Below are 21,490 nucleotides of genomic sequence, written 5' to 3' on the forward strand. Positions count from 1 at the left end.
AGTACCACGTGACCGCAATTCTCGCACAGTGTTGATTTTTGAAAACTATGAGTCTGAGAATTAACTCGGCAACCAGGATTCGAGCGGTAATGTTGTGAATCACAAGCTTTTGGTCAGAGATCTCACGAGATCCATGTTGTATGCAACTTACCGCTGTGTGAATGCCGAGTTGTATACAACTTCAGTTCGTACAACTAATTGCATACAACAGAGTTGTACCGTGTGAATGCCCCTTTAGCACATTATTTTGATTGATTGCCTTTTTCTACATGAATCATTGAAAAATGAAATATGTTGGTCTGGAGTGACAAGTGAAATGGTTGCTTTGCTTCCTATATGATTATCTACTCTGACAGTTTTTATAAACTGAAATAATGGTTTTCCAACATTTTTTATATTTTTTTTATCTATGGAACCGTAAACCACATAACCTTCAATCCATCACCATTTTACATCCATTCAGAAGGGACTGACAATGGCAAGGCATTCCTTATTCATGTCCCGTACATAGATCGGTTATTTGAAGGAATAAAGGGTACATTGCACTTGTATTCAATGGGTTATACACAGAATTAGTATTTACATGTGAACAATAGATGGAAGATTCTGATTTTGTTATGACCAATTATAAATTACTTTTGTCAGGCAATTCTGAAGTACCCTGTTAACAAAGCTCACACTGCTCTGAGAAGTCCTAGCTTGCAAGTGTATGCTGTATCTATGTACAAAATAAACAAATAAAACTAATTATCATCCAAAACTGGCTCCCACAGGAGATATCGCTTGGATGAGATCAAGCGATATCTACACTGTAGATATCGCTGCAATGAAATTACATCACAATGCTTTGCAGACCATTGTGACGTCACTGGTTACCATGACGTCACAATCAAATGACATCACTAATGGCTCTGCTACTGAAGCTGTTTGCAGTACTTTTTACACTGAAGACACTGCTAATTACTGTCTACAAATTGAAAAAGTTGAAAGAATGATGTTGGATGATAAATAAAATCTCACCCGAGTGTCTTTTGATATCAAATATATCAACACTCGTTGATAAAAGTGGCAAAAATCCTCGGCAAGCCTCGGATTTTTCCACTTTTATCAACTCGTGTTGATATATTTGATATCAAAAGACACTCGGGTGAGATTCTCTAAATATTGTGTGTTTTTGTTGTTGCAGAGAGCTACAAGTCAGAAGGTCTGGCTCGCTGAGACAGTTTCCCAAAGTTGCCTATGGTCTGGCTGCTGGTACACCTGATCTCACACTTGGAAGCAGGGATGATTCTGATGACTCTTCGACATCGACATCGTCTTCATCATCGACATCGTCATCCTCCTCCTCAGCTGTAGGCTCGGTTCCAATGTCACGGTATGGTTTTAACTGTACACGAGAGGAGTGGAATAGGTCCCCAGTACCTCATGCTTTTCTCCATGTGGGGATCCCAGGGTGGAATAGGTCCCCAGTACCTCATGCTTTTCTCCATGTGTGGATCCCAGGGCGGAATAGGTTCACAGTACCTCATGCTTTTCTCCATGTGGGGATCCCAGGATGGAATAGGCCCCCAGTACCTCAAGCTTGTCTCTCTGTGGGGAAACCAGGGCGGAATAGGTTCACAGTACCTCATGCTTTTCTCCATGTGGGGATCCCAGGACGGAATAGGCCCCCAGTACCTCAAGCTTGTCTCTCTGTGGGGAAACCAGGGCGGAATAGGTTCACAGTACCTCATGCTTTTCTCCATGTGGGGATCCCAGGATGGAATATGTTCACAGTACCTCATGCTTTTCTCTATGTGGTGATACCAGGGCGGAATAGGTTCACAGTACCTCATGCTTTTCTCCATGTGGGGATCCCAGGATGGAATAGGCCCCCAGTACCTCAAGCTTGTCTCTCTGTGGGGAAACCAGGGCGGAATAGGTTCACAGTACCTCATGCTTTTCTCCATGTGGGGATCCCAGGACGGAATAGGCCCCCAGTACCTCAAGCTTGTCTCTCTGTGGGGAAACCAGGGCGGAATAGGTTCACAGTACCTCATGCTTTTCTCCATGTGGGGATCCCAGGATGGAATATGTTCACAGTACCTCATGCTTTTCTCTATGTGGTGATACCAGGGCGGAATAGGTTCACAGTACCTCATGCTTTTCTCTATGTGGTGATACCAGGATGGAATATGTTCACAGTACCTCATGCTTTTCTCTATGTGGTGATACCAGGGCGGAATAGGTTCACAGTACCTCATGCTTTTCTCCATGTGGTGATCCCAGGGTGGAATAGGTTCACAGTACCTCATGCTTGTCTCTCTGTGGTGATCCCAGGGCGGAATAGGTTCATAGTACCTCAAGCTTGTCTCTCTGTGGTTATACCAGGGTGGAAAAGGTTCACAGTACCTCATGCTTGTCTCTCTGTGGTGATACCGGGGCGGAATAGGTTCACAGTACATCATGCTTGTCTCTCTGTGGTGATCCCAGGGCGGAATAGGTTCACAGTACCTCATGCTTGTCTCTCCTTGGTGATCCCAGGGCGGAATAGGTTCACAGTACATGCTTGTCTCTCTGTGGTGATACCAGGGGGAATAGGTTCACAGTACCTCATGCTTGTCTCTCTGTGGTGATCCCAGGGCGGAATAGGTTCACAGTACCTCATGCTTTTCTCCATGTGGGGATCCTGAGGCAAAGCAGACCCACAATACCCTATGCTAACACCTTTTCATGAGAGAAAGATTGTTTGTGCTGTTTTGTTGTGTGTTGATAATTCATAAAAGGCACTAGGTCGGGAAGATACCTATAATGTTTCTATTTATTCTAGCTACCCATACTCAAAAGTTGCTCGGCCAAAACAAGCTGATGTTGAAAAGAAGGTCATCATACGAAGGTGAGTGTTTTGTAATGCTCTATGGTCATCAACAGCACTGGTCAGTGGGTGAGTGTGGGAGTAAGTTAACATTTAACATCGCATCGGCATTATTCCAGCCATAAAGCGACAAGAACTAGTTTCTATCTACATGCTTGTCATAAATACAAAGTCATGTTTAAAAGCAATTTATCAAACAAATTTTAGCATAGCAAATTAGCAATATAATATACAACTGTTTAAAAAATGGGCTATACAGTGGTCAAATGAGTCATGCTGCTTTGACATAGGAAAATATATGTACAGTAGAACACGGATATAACGAACACAGATAGAGCGAACAAACAGATAAAACGAACTGTTAAAAAATCCCCGATTTATCTCCTACATAATATCATACAAAATGTACGTATATTACGAACTCTCTACAGCAAACTAACGGATACAGCGAACTGATATTTGATCACCGACAAGCCCATCTACCACTAATTAGTGATAGTGTATAGCGAACTAAGAAATCTCTCTCAGTGTCAAGTGTCACGGACAGTTGGCTTTGCGCAATCAGCGGTGAACCAACACTTTTAGCGGTTACGGATAAACCTTGTAAAACTTAAATGAATGTTATTTAATGTTATCAATTGAATGCTATGAAGTGATCACTGCGACTACAAGTCAATGCTGCAGTTACGTGTATTGTGATTTGTTTAATCCAAGATGGCGGTATCCGAGCGAAAACGTGTATAACAAACAACGGATATAACGAACTGAATTCTCTGGTCCCTTGTAGTTCGTTATATCCATGTTCTACTGTAGTTGTAATGACATGGTTTCTAAATAACCGTACCAACAAACTGACAATTTTCAGCTTAAATTTGCACCTATCATATCAACTTTTTCCTGGATGGATTTTTATAGCAAAGGGAATTAGTTTAGGGTTTAAGATGAGTTTTTTTCTATGAGTTGTTTGCATGTTCTGAAATAGAAATATTTTGAAGACTTGTTTAGGGTATCCAATCAAGTTTATACTACCTTGTCTTGACATGTAAATACAGGACATTATTTTGTGTGTGTACAATCCAAATTCAACACAGCAATACATCCTTCCAAATATGTTACTTGTTAACATGAAACCCTTCCGTTAGTGACTCATTTGTCGAAGGCGCCGCAATTTGCTGGATGCCTCAGTAACCTGTGATCCTGGATCCTGGTTTACCCAGATAATGTTTCTATTTTTGTGAGCACCATACTCATGCTTGTGGTAAAACTCTTAAGTCTTGCATCACTAAGGGCTTACCTCCAACATCAATTTGACTCCCGGTGCTATAAGTGAAATACTGTTCAAATCAACGTTAGCCCAACACACTCACTCACCCCTTGGCAGAGAGACTGGTTCCGTGCTGTATATGTGTTGCAGCACCTTTATAATAATGGAAATGCCTTCTTGTTGCAATTTACGCTGATGAATCTCAGAAAACAGTTGTTAATCATTTTCCTTTTATCCAATTACTGACTTCAAACACTGGCTAGGTTGATAGATGCCTTATTTAGTGTGTGTATATTACAACTATGAAATCTGATCTTGCACCTCCATGTGTTTAAACTGTTAAAGGGAAGGCAATTTGGTGCTGGTGTCAAATAACAAACACAAAAGTGTGATAATTTTGTATGGTTCAGAATGAGCAGTAAGCGACCAACCTCCCGAGGATCTTCTGACGCTGCACGACGTAGCAGCGATCGTGGTCTACGCACAACTCTGCTGGATGTGGGATTGTCAACAGAAGAGGAGCAGGAACAAGCTGCTGTACGGAAAGCTATGAGGCAACTGAGTAGGAATGGTGAGTGTACAGACATGTGCTAGTTGACAGGGTTAACAAGGCCATAGCCACAGGGTGTGGTGAGTGTACAGACAGGGGCTGTCTTACAGGGTTAACAAGGCCATAGCCACAGGTTGTGGTGAGTGTACAGACATGTGCTAGTTGACAGGGTTAACAAGGCCATAGCCACAGGTTGTGGTGAGTGTACAGACATGTGCTAGTTGACAGGGTTAACAAGGCCATAGCCACAGGGTGTGGTGAGTGTACAGACATGTGCTAGTTGACAGGGTTAACAAGGCCATAGCCACAGGGTGTGGTGAGTGTACAGACATGGGCTGTCTTACAGGGTTAACAAGGCCATAGCCACAGGGTGTGGTGAGTGTACAGAGAGGGGCTAGTTGACAGGGTTACAAGGCCATAGCCACAGGGTGTGGTGAGTGTACAGACATGTGCTAGTTGACAGGGTTACAAGGCCATAGCCACAGGTTGTGGTGAGTGTACAGACATGTGCTAGTTGACAGGGTTAACAAGGCCATAGCCACAGGTTGTGGTGAGTGTACAGACATGTGCTAGTTGACAGGGTTAACGAGGCCATAGCCACAGGGTGTGGTGAGTGTACAGACATGTGCTAGTTGACAGGGTTAACAAGGCCATAGCCACAGGGTGTGGTGAGTGTACAGACATGTGCTAGTTGACAGGGTTAACAAGGCCATAGCCACAGGGTGTGGTGAGTGTACAGACATGGGCTGTCTTACAGGGTTAACAAGGCCATAGCCACAGGTTGTGGTGAGTGTACAGAGAGGGGATAGTTGACAGGGTTACAAGACCATAGCCACAGGATGTGGTGAGTGTACAGACAAGGGCTAGTTGACAGGGTTACAAGTCCATAGCCACAGGGTGTGGTGAGTGTACAGACAAGGGCTAGTTGACAGGGTTAACAAGGCCATAGCCACAGGGTGTGGTGAGTGTACAGACATGGGCTGTCTTACAGGGTTAACAAGGCCATAGCCACAGGTTGTGGTGAGTGTACAGACATGTGCTAGTTGACAGGGTTAACAAGGCCATAGCCACAGGGTGTGGTGAGTGTACAGACAGGGGCTGTCTTACAGGGTTAACAAGGCCATAGCCACAGGTTGTGGTGAGTGTACAGACATGTGCTAGTTGACAGGGTTAACAAGGCCATAGCCACAGGTTGTGGTGAGTGTACAGACATGTGCTAGTTGACAGGGTTAACAAGGCCATAGCCACAGGGTGTGGTGAGTGTACAGACATGGGCTGTCTTACAGGGTTAACAAGGCCATAGCCACAGGTTGTGGTGAGTGTACAGACATGTGCTTGTTGACAGGGTTAACAAGGCCATAGCCACAGGTTGTGGTGAGTGTACAGACATGTGCTAGTTGACAGGGTTACAAGGCCATAGCCACAGGGTGTGGTGAGTGTACAGACATGTGCTAGTTGACAGGGTTAACAAGGCCATAGCCACAGGTTGTGGTGAGTGTACAGACATGTGCTAGTTGACAGGGTTAACAAGGCCATAGACACAGGGTGTGGTGAGTGTACAGACATGTGCTAGTTGACAGGGTTAACAAGGCCATAGCCACAGGGTGTGGTGAGTGTACAGACATGGGCTGTCTTACAGGGTTAACAAGGCCATAGCCACAGGTTGTGGTGAGAGTACAGACATGTGCTAGTTGACAGGGTTAACAAGGCCATAGCCACAGGTTGTGGTGAGTGTACAGACATGTGCTAGTTGACAGGGTTAACAAGGCCATAGCCACAGGGTGTGGTGAGTGTACAGACATGGGCTGTCTTACAGGGTTAACAAGGCCATAGCCACAGGGTGTGGTGAGTGTACAGACAGGGGCTGTCTTACAGGGTTAACAAGGCCATAGCCACAGGGTGTGGTGAGTGTACAGACATGTGCTAGTTGACAGGGTTAACAAGGCCATAGCCACAGGGTGTGGTGAGTGTACAGACATGGGCTAGTTGACAGGGTTAACAAGGCCATAGCCACAGGGTGTGGTGAGTGTACAGACAGGGGCTGTCTTACAGGGTTAACAAGGCCATAGCCACAGGGTGTGGTGAGTGTACAGACATGTGCTAGTTGACAGGGTTAACAAGGCCATAGCCACAGGGTGTGGTGAGTGTACAGACATGGGCTGTCTTACAGGGTTAACAAGGCCATAGCCACAGGGTGTGGTGAGTGTACAGACAGGGGCTGTCTTACAGGGTTAACAAGGCCATAGCCACAGGGTGTGGTGAGTGTACAGACATGTGCTAGTTGACAGGGTTAACAAGGCCATAGCCACAGGGTGTGGTGAGTGTACAGACATGAGCTGTCTTACAGGGTTAACAAGGCCATAGCCACAGGGTGTGGTGAGTGTACAGACAGGGGCTAGTTGACAGGGTTACAAGGCCATAGCCACAGGTTGTGGTGAGTGTACAGACAAGGGCTAGTTGACAGGGTTAACAAGGCCATAGCCACAGGGTGTGGTGAGAGTACAGACAGGGGCTAGTTGACAGGGTTAACAAGGCCATAGCCACAGGGTGTGGTGAGAGTACAGACAGGGGCTAGTTGACAGGGTTAACAAGGCCATAGCCACAGGGTGTGGTGAGTGTACAGACAGGGGCTAGTTGACAGGGTTACAAGGCCATAGCCACAGGGTGTGGTGTGTGTACAGACAGGATTATGAACATTCGTCACCACTCACCACTTTCCGTAACCTGCAAGAAGACAAGTCCCCCTATCGATGAATGTTATGTGCGAAAACCAATCAGAATGCACGTATGATTTCAAGTTCTCTGTCAAAGAATCCTTCAGAAATATTTTTTGATTTTACATGTGTCTTGCATCTAAAAATATACCCAAGGCACAGTTAAATGTGTTCAATCATACTGTATAATTCCGTATGTCCAGATGTGCTTTAAATTGCATCTGAAATCTATATAGTATATGGGGAAATATATGTGAACTATAACGCGATGAGTTGACAATTATTTTTGGTATGCCCGTTTGCGCTAAGACGGAACCTGGTCGCAAAAATGGCCATGTGAGGGACACGAGTCGCTATTCGGATTGTCCCGGAATAACACGAGTTGGTCACGAATGGATTATGAAGGCCATAGCCACAGGGTGTGGTTAGTGTACGAGGATAGCTGGTGGTATATTTGGTGTTGGAGGGGGCTTGAAGAGAATGTGGTATTTTCAAAGCCGGATGTGATAAAGATTTATTTGGACAAAATCCAAGGGAGATAATTCATGTATATCATCCCACTGCAGACCTGCCTGGACTCTCTTGCAGATTTTGATGGTGCAGATTCACTTGATGAAACAAAGACGCCTAGAACACCCAGGGCACCTCAAGTAAATGGACATCGCCACGCTGACAAAAAAGAGGATGAAAGTGATGAGGAAGACGATGGCGAGAAGGAGAAGAAAGAACAAAATAAACGTCCCTCCTCCAGTGGCCTGGAACATACACCCAAAACAGCCATGAAGAGAGAGGAATTCAGTTTGTCACACACCAAGAGTCTGAGGTTTAAGACACCACCTGTGGACAGTTCAGATGATGATGATGATGACCAACGAAAAGTCAACCACAGAGAACAGGTCAAGGCCGATGTCCACCATGAGAAGGTGAGCAGTAGGTGAAGGTTTGTTAACCAAATACAAAGTAAACACGTTGAGTTCAAGGTGGTGGTGTTGATAAGGAGATGCAGTCATCGTTCAAAATGTTTCTGGTTTAGATCAATGTGTGGATCAACATTTGACCAAGAATTGTCACCAAACATCAAAGCCAAAATTAAGAAAGTGTCTACAAGATTGGTTTCAGGGTTTCAATGTCTTGTTGTGATATCATTGTTTCATTGGGGATCTGATCACCGTCACATTGTCCTTGTGATATCATTGTTTGATGGGGGATCTGATCACCGTCACATTGTCCTTGTGATATCATTGTTTGATGGGGGATCTGATCACCGTCACATTGTCCTTGTGATATCATTGTTTCATTGGGGATCTGATCACCGTCACATTGTCCTTGTGATGTCATTGTTTGATAAGGTGTCGCCATTGCATTGTACTTGTGATATCATTATTTCATTGGGGATCTGATCACCAACACATTGTCCTTGTGATATCATTGTTTCATTGGGGATCTGATCACCGTCACATTGTCCTTGTGATATCATTGTTTGACAGGGTGTCACCGTTGCAATGTACTTGTAATATAATTTATTTTAACAATGTAGTTTCCTTTCAGTATGCCTTTAACATATACAAGTATACCAGTAAGGATAAGATGTTATGGATGAACAACTTCTTTACTACAATTAAGAGCAACGTTTCGGTGTAGGTTCTAACACCGTTATCAAGCTAGTGATATACAGAGTAAGGTTGACAAGTATATATATATACAGGTAGGAGGTGTATATCAGATGTAATTATACTGGATTGGAGAAGCCTGTTATGTACACAAAAGGGTAGTAAAGGCAGTACCAGTGAAGCCAGTATATCAAAGAAGTTACAAGTATATCATTATGACTGATTTCAGTATCCACACAGCGATGAAGGCCAAGAGTCGGACTCTGTGGAGTCGGATTCTGTGGAGTCAGAGGACACAGACACATATTCTGATGGGGATCTCAGCCACGAGGAGACAGAAATAGGGTAAGTCATTCTTCTGGCTTTGTAGTTCCTAAACCAGACAGACTGCCTTCGTGGTCCAGTGGTAGAGCGTCCGTCTGGAGAGCACAAGGTCCAGGGTTCGATCCCAGGCCGTGTCATACCAAAAGACGTTAAAAGATGGTACTTGTTGTTATCCTCGGCATTAAGGTGGTAAAACAAGGACTGGTCATACTGTGTCTAAGTGGGGTATTCATGTTAAACTGCGGCATGGTATCTCATTGGGCAAGCACTATAAATCGGCATCAGTCTGGACTAGTACAAGGAGTCACACACGTGCATGCACGTCGCTATATAAGTGCAATAATCTTTGACGCATCGTTAAACCCCATTTCACCACCCACCTCCTAAACCAGGCAGGAGGATGCACTTACATGGATCTAGAAGCGGGTGCAGTGCTAAAAATGTTGATGCTAAGAAAAACATACAACTTATAATCATCTGGTGACATGTTTTCAACCAACGTAACCTTTAAAAAAATAAATTTTGGCAAACAAATGCAAACTGTTTCCAAGATTTGTGTTCATTCATCTAGCAGTTTTGTATTTTATGTGTACACTGAACAATAGTGTTTAGACTTGAGGACAACTATATCATGGTATGGGTGTCTTATCTGTGCCACGATCGCCTCCAAAGCTATTTGACCAATCAGAAGCTGTAATTTCTGTAATGATCCCATGTTAAACTGACATGTTTTAATGTGGTATATGCTTCTTGATCTGGTGTCCATAGTTGAACCAGTTTCCCCATTTTATAATTTTTGCCCTTTAGGAAATTGAGACATTGCCTGTGACTGCATAATGTGGATCCTCATTAACAAATGATATAGATTTAGTTAAGGGAAACAAGGTGGGTTGAGTAGAACTTGAATTAATCTTTCGGGGATTGTCATCAGCCGGTACCTCTTTTAGATGACTAAAATACAGTTGAAAGCAGCATCACTAACTCATTGAAAGCATAGAGCTGCAATCCAAGCCCTTCTATACCTGGAGGTATGTGATCTCTAGAGCAGCATTGTATTTTTAAGAAAACTGTTTACCTTATGGCTTTTTGTTTCAATATTTCTCAAATCGTATCTTGCGGTTAAAATTTATGAAAATTACCAACATGCAGGGTATTGAAATGAGCAAACTGTCAGTCATACACAGTAGTTTGAAAATTTGTGTATATGGAATTTTGGACAAATAGTATTTAACTGTTTCAATTATAAAGGCAAAATTATTTTTCAGGGCATCATAATAATTTGCCGAAGCCTAAGGTCTGCCATTAACTGCATGATGAGGAAGAGCAGTTAAATGGACCGAGGGCTTCTGTATATGATAATGTCCTGAAAAATAATGTTACGTTATTATAGCTAAAATGGCTCAAATTTGTAGCTAATCCCAAACTGTACAAAACAACAAACAACAGCATATGTTTAGTGGCTGTATTAAAAGCCTCTTAACAGAGGTAATTGATTTACACAAATAGCAACGTCATAGAACATAGTATTGGATGGCGTCCAAAACAAGAAACGTGATGCCAATGATGTCACATAACAATAGAATAGATAGCAGCTGTTGTTCGGGAAATGCGGCTGCTATCAAGTCACAGTGGCCTGCAGATTTCTGATAACATGGCATTTTTGTGACAATTTTATCCATTTTTTTACTACAATTCTTCACAATTGTAGTCATGTGAGTCTTTTCTGAATGCCAGGAACATACCTCCACCTGTTCCCACTCAGTCCCCACCAGTCAGCCCTAACAACACATATGAGACACCAGTGGGTCCGGCCATGCAGGAGAATTCATTGTACCAGGATGACAGACTTCGGGAGTCAACAGGGCACTATGCTGAAATTGACTTTGAAAATTCTGCCCCTGAATTTCGACAAGGTGAGATGACCAACACTGTTGCTGAATTCCAGAATAAAATGCGCCGAGGACCTAACTTCTTCTACAGTTCAGATGAAATTGAGGCTGAGAAAGCTGTGTTTGAACCCAGGAAAACAAACGTTCCTGCATCTGAGAGGCCTGGAGGTTTGTGACAGACTTCAGTGGCATTGGTAGTGATAGCTCAGCAGCAATAACCATTCTTGAAGCTTTTCCTAACAGTTCACCTTAAAATTAATTTTTACAAGTAGTTGGCATTATTACTAATTTTGTTTTATTTCTTAATTATCATTTTCTAGAAATATTGTTTATCTAATAATCAGGTCTTTATTCTACCAAGTGTTTTTAACTTATTGACTGTCCTATTTTCATGTTTTTAGGCAGACTCAATAAAGTCCTAAAAATAACTGTGATTTGAGTTAAAAAAAATTAAAATAAATCAAACAAATTGTTTTTGAAGTTCTTTTCAATTGAAATTTACTTGAACAATATTGCAGATTCTGAGAGACTTTGAGTAAGTAAATACTAATTGTTTGGGATATTTTGTTTGAGGGGGCACATTGTGACATTGTGCGCAGGAGGAGGATAGGAAGTGCCAAGTCAATAGGGATGTAACAATTGATCTAAGAGTTGATGCTTTGCATGGCCCAATGTCCATGTTCCTGTGACAAGTGAAAAATGTCAATCGTTAACTCAATCTCATTAAAATCGGATCTTAGTTCTCGCTACCGCTAAACAAAGATCTGAGGACATCCCATTACGGGTCACGTCAGACCGACCTTGCGCGAACTTTGACCGACCAATGGAATGACCAATCAGAAGGCAGCTTTCTCGTGCTTCAATTTCAAATTGGTGACTACTCTTCGAAACATATTTTGACAAATTCTCGATTACAAATTTGAAACGTGAACAAAAGAACATTCTGGCAGCAGTTGCCCCCCTAGATTTTTATAGGAAACAGTTTTATTTGAATGAAGTTGGGGACAAGTGATACTTGTACAAATATTTGCCCCCCCTGTCAAAAAAAGTTAACTACGGCCTTGGTGTTCAATGCAAAAACGACATGACAGTATATTTGTGTAAGCTGTGGTTGCTGACAAACATGTTATAGCTTGTTTACATATTCTATTAAGCAAGTTTTGCTATTAGTCAATAATTTGGAAACAACTAAGCCCATTTTCATGAAACCTTAAAATTGAGCCTATTGTTTGGCTTACTTTGTCTCCTCTGTTCCCTCTTTGATGATAAGCAGGCAAAGTGACTCAGGGAAGTTAGTATTAACACACGGTGATACCACATAGTTACACAATCAAAAGAGGGGTAGTCGGGTAGTCTTGTGGTAAAGCGTTCGCTCGTCACGCTGAAGACCCGGGTTCGATTCCCGACACTGGTACAATGTGTGAAGACCATTTCTGGTGTCCCCTACCGTGATATTGCTGGAATATTGCTAAAAGCAGCGTAAAACCATACTCATTCACTCACTCACAATGAAAAGAAACTACGGAACAAGAATGAAGAGCAATAATTGCTAATAGATGTGGTATTTCTATAATATAAGAAGAACTTAAATTTAAGGATTGTGAAAGTAATATAATTAATGAAAAAGTTAAAGTTGTAGTATTGACAGACAGTTTGTTGCAGAAATATGGTTTGAAGTAATTGTATAGCATCTAGTACGTTTGTGAAAATAGGAACAAAATGTAGTTCAGTGCCACTGAATTTGTCTTTCCATCTCCAGATCTTGAGATGCATGGAGTGAGTGAGTGAGTGAGTGAGTGAGTGCAATATTAAAACTGGGTACACTGAACATGCAGAAAATGACTTCATTTGTGCTCCAGTAGGCAGCTGATCACAAGTAGAAACTAATAGCAGAAACTTAAGCAGGTAAAAATATTTATACATAGATATTAATACATCATAACAAATCGCATTGCTTGAGTGCTGAAATGTTTTGTTGATTCTGGATCGGTACCTCAACTGCTCATCTTACATCATCGAGTTTGATCGTGAGCACTTCATGTAACAATTAACCTTACATTGTCATAGATAAGTATTTCAAGAAGCACATATCCTAACTGTTGGATTGGATGATATCCTGTAACCATGGTGATGGTTAGTTTAGAGTAACTTTGATGATATATCCTTTTCAGCTGAAAAGTGAGACTTGATTTAAATAAATTTAAAAAGACTTCTTTAAATTGAGTTAAAAAATATTTGAATTATAATTCATTTGAAACACATGTTCCATTAACATAAACAAGTGTAGAAGCTTTCACTGCTAGTGTTATCCAAGTGTATTCATAAATCTAATTCCAAATATTGTACGAAACAAGGGGAGACAAGTCGAAGCGATGCTACAGTGTATGAGACCATCAGACCCCCTGACTCCGACCGGAATGGGCAAGTGAACAATGCAGCCCCATCAGACACACAGGAAGGTGGTGGAGCAGCTCCTTCAGAAAGATATTCCGGAGATGAGAGTGAGGAGGATGCAGACCGTGGACTGTCTAGAGCAGAAAGGTGACTTGAAACTCATTATTGTCATTTTTGCTGAAAATAGGAACAGCTTGGTCTCAGGCAAGCAAGCTTGTTTTGGGAGGACATCAAAGTACAAAATATGATGTTGTCAATTCAATCAACTTTATTCACAAAGGCCAGTGGCCCATATCACACAGTGTTACAGTGATGTTGAGCATTATTATTCACAAAGGCCAGTGGCCCATATCACACAGTGTTACAGTGATGTTGGGCATTATTATTCACAAAGGCCAGTGGCCCATATCACACAGTGTTACAGTGATGTTGAGCATTATTATTCACAAAGGCCAGTGGCCCAGTGGCTCATGGATTAAGTATCTCAGTCCCTATTAAGAGCATCCTGACTGGATGATTATTTGTCCATAGAAGGCAAGAGGTTTTCACGCAAGTGTGTTTGGGGATGGTAAATATCCTGTATTAGGAATAAACATTATATTTAGCGAGCCTACTTGACCTTCGATATTTGCATCTCTATCCGCATTTGACCCCAACTGATATCACTTTTATCAGTTGGCTTCATCCCTGCCGAGAATCCTACCCATTATATGATAAAGGGCATTTACGCAGTAGGTGGTAATTAATTTATTACTTAAGTCAAATTGATGCAAATGAGTTTTCAAGTCTTATTTAGACAGAAAATTGTTGAATACTGAAAGAAACATGTATTCTTTGTTCTGTTTATTATTTCATGGAAATTACGCTTTACCAAACAGCTTGCACTGACCACTACTCTCAAAGTTAATAATGCCAAAGTGTCCATTGCCTAGTAGTACCAAGAACAAGTTTCAACTTAATGATAAGCAGCTTTTTTTGTTTTATCGTAAGCTGTTTTTCATTGTCGTTTTATGTTTGACTTTGACAGTAAAATTCAGACCAGTATTACGCTGATGATTGTGTTTTTCACAGGCAATAAATCCGATCAGGGCCCATTCAACAAAGTGATCCTAACGCTCAGACGATTGTAACTCACATACTTTATCATGGACTTATGATAGTCGTAGTGCGACGATCGCTTTGCGGAACAGGGCCCTCGTTCTTCTTACTGTAAATCAGTTGTCACTGACACTTCTTCAGCAGTGGGGATAGAGTTGTGTGCTCGCGGATGCCAGAAACCTATCGTCGTGGGTTTGATGGGAAATGTTTAAGACCTGTATCACTTTGGGCTTCCTTCCCACATCGGGCTGACAGGCTGTGATATAACTGTAATACTGTTCAAAACGGCTTTAAATTCCACTCACTCACTCACTCACTCACTCACTCTTCATGGCTGTTTCAGAGAGCAGCAGATGCTGAAGTACCACCATCAGTTCAGGCAGGATGAAGGGGAGCCACACGGGGAGCCACACGGGGAGCCTCCGGTGGAGCCGGAACAGGAACAGGAACAGGAAAACGAAGAGACACAGAAAAAGAGATCCAAAATGTGTGTCATCTCGTGATGCGGATGTCCAAGTGTTCACCGTGATGCTGATAGTGCTGCAAAATATCACCTGCCTAGAGAATATGGATAGAGGACCTGTGATAATATATGATGAGATCATTTTTGATATGAAGAAAATGTGATATTATGCTTTATAAAGGCTGTCGCCATGATAATATTAGAGTCTATTTTAATTTATCAGTGTTATGATATATATGACATGACTATATATATATATATGTGTGTGTGTGTATCATATTCAATGATAGAGCATGGGTAGCCTTGTGTTCTAAGCCACCACAATTTGCGGTGCAGAGTTGCTTACCTTAGTTGCAAGGATCTGCTGATCTGTACTTCAACTTTGGTAATTCTCATAGTTTTGTGGAACTGAGCCAAACAGTGTTGTACAAAGTGATCACAATGACCACAGGTGTATCATGTGATGTATGCAGTGATTGTGAACCTGATTCCCAGTCAGAGCCAACAGAGGCTAAGTATTGGTAAAATAATGTCAGCAGAACTCATTGTTATTACTTTAACTACACTGTAACTCTTCGCATATTCAAAGCAAATGGAATTGGTTTCTACATTCAACACATGACTGTTGTATGGAGGGCTATTTCATAGACTTCCAAGTTGGAAGTTCCAACATGATGTGGCATTTACCTTGTTCCACTCTGCTCACACAAGATCTCGTGACTTTTTAATTTTTTCTGTTATCTATGTTTTTTTTATTAGTCTGGTTAGCTAGTGAATGTTAGTTAAAGGGGCACTGATCTAACGCAATTCCCCGGACTGGTTGCTGCCTTTGTTATTGTTTTTTCCCAGTGAGTACCCGGATGATACGCAACGCAACTGAGCGTGACCAGAGACTGGGCTACCGTCTGCAAGGACAGCTAAATGAACTTGGAGGCTGGAGGCAATATTTGTTTTACGCAATTTTGCATAAACACTGATTGGTTAACTGTGATCTATAAAGGTTTCGACAAAGGGCGCATGTTAATTAATTTCTTCAGCCTAAACAAAGAGACAAAAAGAACGGCGGAGCTTATCGGATGTCGTAATTTGGAAATACCCCAGATGGTTATAGTTTAATACTAAAAAAAGTATCCATGCAGTGAAAGCATTTTCGGGTTTTGGATTGCGTCGATAATACGATTACTACTCCCTTGTTGTCATCCACTTTTTCTCGTCTAACCCTACACTTGTGTATTTGTTGTCATTCCCTTGATGCTCAGTTAATGAATTTATTACAGGTACAATTAGTGGTAGCACCACTTAGATTACCTGACAAAGGTTCCCATTTGGCATTTATTGTGTCTGGGGTAATTATTCAATCTAAATCCAGGTTTGAAGTGAGGTGAAATGTGTGTTATGTAATATGCACGTGGCAGCCAAGCAAGAGATGAATGATCAGTTCATTTACTTTTTTTTGAAAATCAACGGATCGTTCCTGGTCATCAAAGGATTAACAGAAAATACGTTGATTGATTAATCACTGTTATCTTGCACAGTGGATATGTCAAAAGGGAGTGTAGACATGTCTAGGTTTACTAAAACAAAGGGAATACACTCATATCATGGCGTGAAGTGCCGATGTAAAAACAGCATACTTTGTTCAAAGGGTTTACTGATAATACGTTGATCATTGTTATCTATCACTCAATGGAACCGTGGACCGAAACGATATATATCTTTTAAAATATTTGATTGTTACAGAGACACGTGACATCGAATAAGTTTCTTTGTACAGCTGCAGACGAGTGGGATATTGTTCCTTTGTGTGGATATTCACGGATACATTCCTCGAACAAGGAAGCTGCCTAAAATTTATACACATAAATTTGGTGGGTTGTAATTATGGTATTTGCATTTTGTTTTCCTTCATTTGAACCGATTCGTTCTTGTTTCTCTACGTCTTGGTTGGGAAATTCTTCAATGCGCGATAGGAGTTGTTTTCACCGGTCTTTTCCTTTGTAAGCGTGTATATATTACCGTCAATTTGTAAAATTTGATTCTCTCAGGCAATTTATAAAATGTGTAAATATTTCAGCCATTTTGACTAAGAATTCTGTCCAGATTGATTAAGACGATCAAAAGGGCCTACAAACATCACAACAGATTATTATGTAGGATTAGAAGCCAAACAGCATAGAAATGTACTTTTCAACGAAATGTTTTTCAGTCACTTTGTAAAATATTTAGACGTTTAATAAATATGTTACACATTTTGACCGTAAAAAAATATGCACACTATAAAAAAGCAATGCTTAGGTGAAATATTTACTTCGTGTTGCAAGTAAAAATAGTGTAAACTAGAATCGCAAAATTACCAAGCAAGTGACTTATCAAAACTTCGTCACCATTATCGATGCCACCCCCAAAGATACCTACATTTCCTTATTATCTCGAAAACTGTATTTCATTTTGTTGATCAATGTGACCATACGCCCTTATTACTACCGGTATCCATAAAAGTGACTAATGCGCTTACGAAAGGCGCAGCAGAGGTCGCGAACTAGTCTAGATTTCTGCTATACATCCGGGTACTCACTGGGAAAAAACAATAACAAAGGCAACAACCAGTCCCGGGGAATTGCGTTAGATCAGTGCCCCTTTAACAGTTGGTGATATTTCAGCTTTTTCACAGCAGCCTGAAAATAATTGTCTTGATCAGGCAAACAAGTGAATGAAAGAATGAACAAAGCAAACTGTGATAGAGTTCGAAGACCTATTCCCCCCACCCCACTCCTATAATAAATAACCAGGGTGCCGTTGTTCAAAACAACCTGAAGGACACGACTGGCGTAAGTCTATGGTAAGGTATGGGAGTTACGATCACCTTAGCGCTAAGATTGCTTTGTACAGCGGCACACAGTTGCTTAGCTGATAATGCAAACTGTTGTTGATCAGCAAGATGACTGATGCTGAGCACTCACTGACCTGGAATGGGGTGGTGGGGTGGTTAAAGCATTCACTCATCACGCCGAAGACCTGGGTTCGATTCCCCACATGGCTACAATGTGTGGAGCCCATTTCTGGTGTCTCCTGCTGTGATATTGCTGGAATATTGCTAAAAGCAGGATAAAAAACATACTCACTCACTCACTCACTGACCTGGAGTAGTCCTATTCTGTGCTTATGTTGTTTGACATGGGGTCGATAATGTGGTTAGTATCAGTTTCGTGTGTCAGTAGCAAGGGATTTTACGAGATGAAGGGATTGTACGTCAGAACCACATGTCAAGAGGTGGGCATGGACCATACATCCTGCTGATGACGCACATAACACATATATCACTACAGATTCACTCTTTGTTATGAATTGTTTTCAGGGAAATATTTGTGTGTGACAATTAGATCTATCTTGTGACCAGCTTTGTGAGGTAACTCAAATGTGACCTGGCAATTCTGACATTACGTCAATCATTATGACATCATGATATCCCTGAAAGCTTACCAGCCGACTTAATGAGTTTTTACAAGACAGCAACTGGCCAACCATTTGTCTAGATTCTTAAATGAGTAGTGATAAATTGATTTATGTGTAATCTATGATGTTGATAAGATTTGTAACAAGATCTTAACATATATATAGTTGAGTGATGAGATTATCCACTAGATACCTAGTATATAAGAAATAGAAAGAATATGAGCTGGTGAAAAATGTATGAAATGAAACTGTCCATGTTGTTATCCCAAGTGCTGAAGCCCCTTGACAATTCTCAGTAACCGTTACTCAACAGAATAACCAGAATCACACACCGTTCATGTTCCTTGTTAGATAAATAACTCAGTAGAGTTCCTTGAAAACAGTTGTTATGTATAAGCATGTTGTATTTTAGAAAAGATCTGTACCAGAATAGAAAACATGTGTTGTTACATTTTGTATATTTATTAAAATGTTAGATGTTTTGACACACAGTAGTAACTGCCAGGCAAAAGAAACTAAGCACCCATGTTTGATGGTGGCTGAAAATAAAACAAACAAGAAAAGGTAATTGTATTTTTTTTGTCAAATCCAATTCTCAATTGTATACTATCTTTTGCCTGGCAGTTTACTTTGTATGAATGTAATGGATGTAGCCTCTGCAACACAAGTAGGTAAAGTTTCCTGTATGCACTTGTTATGTATGCATAGATGTACTGTAAATCATATAATTGATGTACCCTCACAGCAATGCAAGCCCAAGAAATACCTATCTATACTGGTTTTGCAGTCTGTTCAAGTTACAGTATGCCACAATAAATATATTTGTTATTTGTTTTTCTTATTAGTCCTTGTTATACATATTTCATATTAATTAAACTATTTCTTGGGAAATATTTTTATTTCTTTTTTCTTTAGTAGGTTTCTATATTATAGTAGTTTTCTGTGAAGAAGGACATCTAGTGTATAGAGGCAGTGGTGACAGGTCAATGGAAGTACTTAGGCTTATGACCATGACTTTCTTCTAAACAGACATATAACAGTATAGTAAGGGACTGACCATTTGAGGGGGGTAGGGGCTGGAATTTTGTATGGAGATGAGCCATTTTATCAGCTACAGATGCAAAACCAAATATTTCTTTAATTACAACTATCAGCCTAATTTTTTAAAAACACCTGGCAACAATGTAAATTTAGAAGAATCTGACACAAAGTTATTTTTTTCAAGCATTTTCTGGGAAAATTCTGATTTTCGATAAAATCCCAGTCCCCTTGAATATCCAATGGTCAATCCACAAGTCTATTTCAAAGTGTAAGACTTGTTATCATGGCAATAACATCAAACTGGGGAATTGTAAATTGTTGTGAGAAATTACTTCCATGAACGTATTCATCATAGTTCTTGAACAACCATATATGTTTAAAGAATCAGCTCCCTCTTCTGGGACGATATTGATCAATACTGTATCAGTACATTAAACATGCAAACAGGTTGAGTTGTTTTGTAATATTTGATGTTGTAGATTTCATTCTTCATGATTACATGAGGGGTGGGGTAGCCTAGTGGTTAAAGCGTTCCCTCGTCACATTGGTACAATGTGTGAAGCCCATTTCTTGTGTCCCCCGCCATGATATTGCTGGAATATTGCTAAAGGCGGCATAAATCCATACTCACTCACTCACTCACTCACTCACTCACTCACTCACTCACTCACTCACTCACTCACTCACTCACTCACTCACTCACTATTCCATGTGCTGTTTCACTTCTGTGACAAAATGGTGACAGATGAAGAATGCGCTAGTAAGTTCGGGTGAATCAGGATATACTACACCAAACCGTTTGTACAACGCCGATAGATGTATTCCTCTAACCACAAGTTATGTCTGTGCTTTAACTACCCGTAGCTCCCACAAACGCTGATCAACAGGAATACATCAACCAGTTAATCGTTACTGGTATGACCATTAGCTGGTTACCATGCACAGGCAAGTTCTAATTTTCAAGAAGAGAGAAGTAAACTCCGAAGGCATACGTGTAAATAGATGCGAAAAGTACATTCCCAAACTGTACCCACTCACAAAGGGGTATATTACAGTACCGACACTTACTTCGTTTACAACAGTTAATGGTAGGTCATACTGTACAATACAAACGCATGTATAAGGTTGTCTATTCATAGTCGCCATTGGTTATTATATATTGGTGATAGCCTATTTATTTTATTCCTGTGGCAAATACGGTCATTCTAGAATTGTGATAGATTTTGCTTTTATGTTATTTACATTCATCAAGATATACCACTGAAATCAACAACAACAAACAAACATAAAAAAATTACCCATTTGTTTCTAAACTGCGGTGGCCCAATCGTCATAAAAGCAGATCCGTGAAGATCCGGGGTAGGATAGGTCTTCAGCAACCCATGCTTGTCGTAAGAGGCGACTAGGCGATTGGATGGTCAGGCTCGCTGGCTTGACAAATACGTCACTTACCATTTTATAGTGTGGCTGAAGAAAGGAAACTTTCGCCCCTTGTGTTTGTTTGTTTGTTATTTAACGCCGCACCCAGCAATATTCCAGCTATATGACAGCGGTCTGTAAATAAACGAGTCTTGACCAGACAATCCAGTGATTGACATCACAAGCATCGATCCACGCTATAGGGATACGATGACATGCATCAACCAAGTCAGCCAGCCTGACCACCCGATCCCGTTAGTCGCCTCTTAGGATGTTAGTCCTTTAAGATTGAAAATAATCATATTTGTATAACAAGTAGTTTCATGATTTCAGTAAACATATTAAAAGATGTCACTATATCTTTCATTACCATTATACGTTTTGCGAAAAACTGCAGAAATTCCTTGTCTTAGCCTG

At 41.0% G+C, this 21,490-nt stretch overlaps 1 protein-coding gene across 1 annotated transcript in view; it reads left to right on the forward strand.

Moving 5' to 3' along the window:
- Nucleotides 1-16,057, forward strand: part of LOC124119475 — a 30,973-nt gene extending 14,916 nt beyond the window's left edge. The window contains exons 8-15 of the mRNA XM_046481990.2: nucleotides 1,187-1,375; nucleotides 2,810-2,875; nucleotides 4,529-4,689; nucleotides 7,971-8,305; nucleotides 9,222-9,337; nucleotides 11,051-11,373; nucleotides 13,560-13,746; nucleotides 15,041-16,057. Of these exons, the coding sequence (XP_046337946.2) occupies nucleotides 1,187-1,375; nucleotides 2,810-2,875; nucleotides 4,529-4,689; nucleotides 7,971-8,305; nucleotides 9,222-9,337; nucleotides 11,051-11,373; nucleotides 13,560-13,746; nucleotides 15,041-15,200 (1,537 nt within the window). The 3' untranslated portion in view covers nucleotides 15,201-16,057. The remainder of the gene's footprint in view (nucleotides 1-1,186; nucleotides 1,376-2,809; nucleotides 2,876-4,528; nucleotides 4,690-7,970; nucleotides 8,306-9,221; nucleotides 9,338-11,050; nucleotides 11,374-13,559; nucleotides 13,747-15,040) is intronic.
- The last annotated feature ends 5,433 nt before the right edge of the window (nucleotides 16,058-21,490 follow it).

This window comes from Haliotis rufescens, unplaced genomic scaffold (genome assembly GCF_023055435.1).
Source record: "Haliotis rufescens isolate VD_foot unplaced genomic scaffold, xgHalRufe1.0.p SCAF_1, whole genome shotgun sequence".
NCBI classification, from domain to species: domain Eukaryota; kingdom Metazoa; phylum Mollusca; class Gastropoda; order Lepetellida; family Haliotidae; genus Haliotis; species Haliotis rufescens.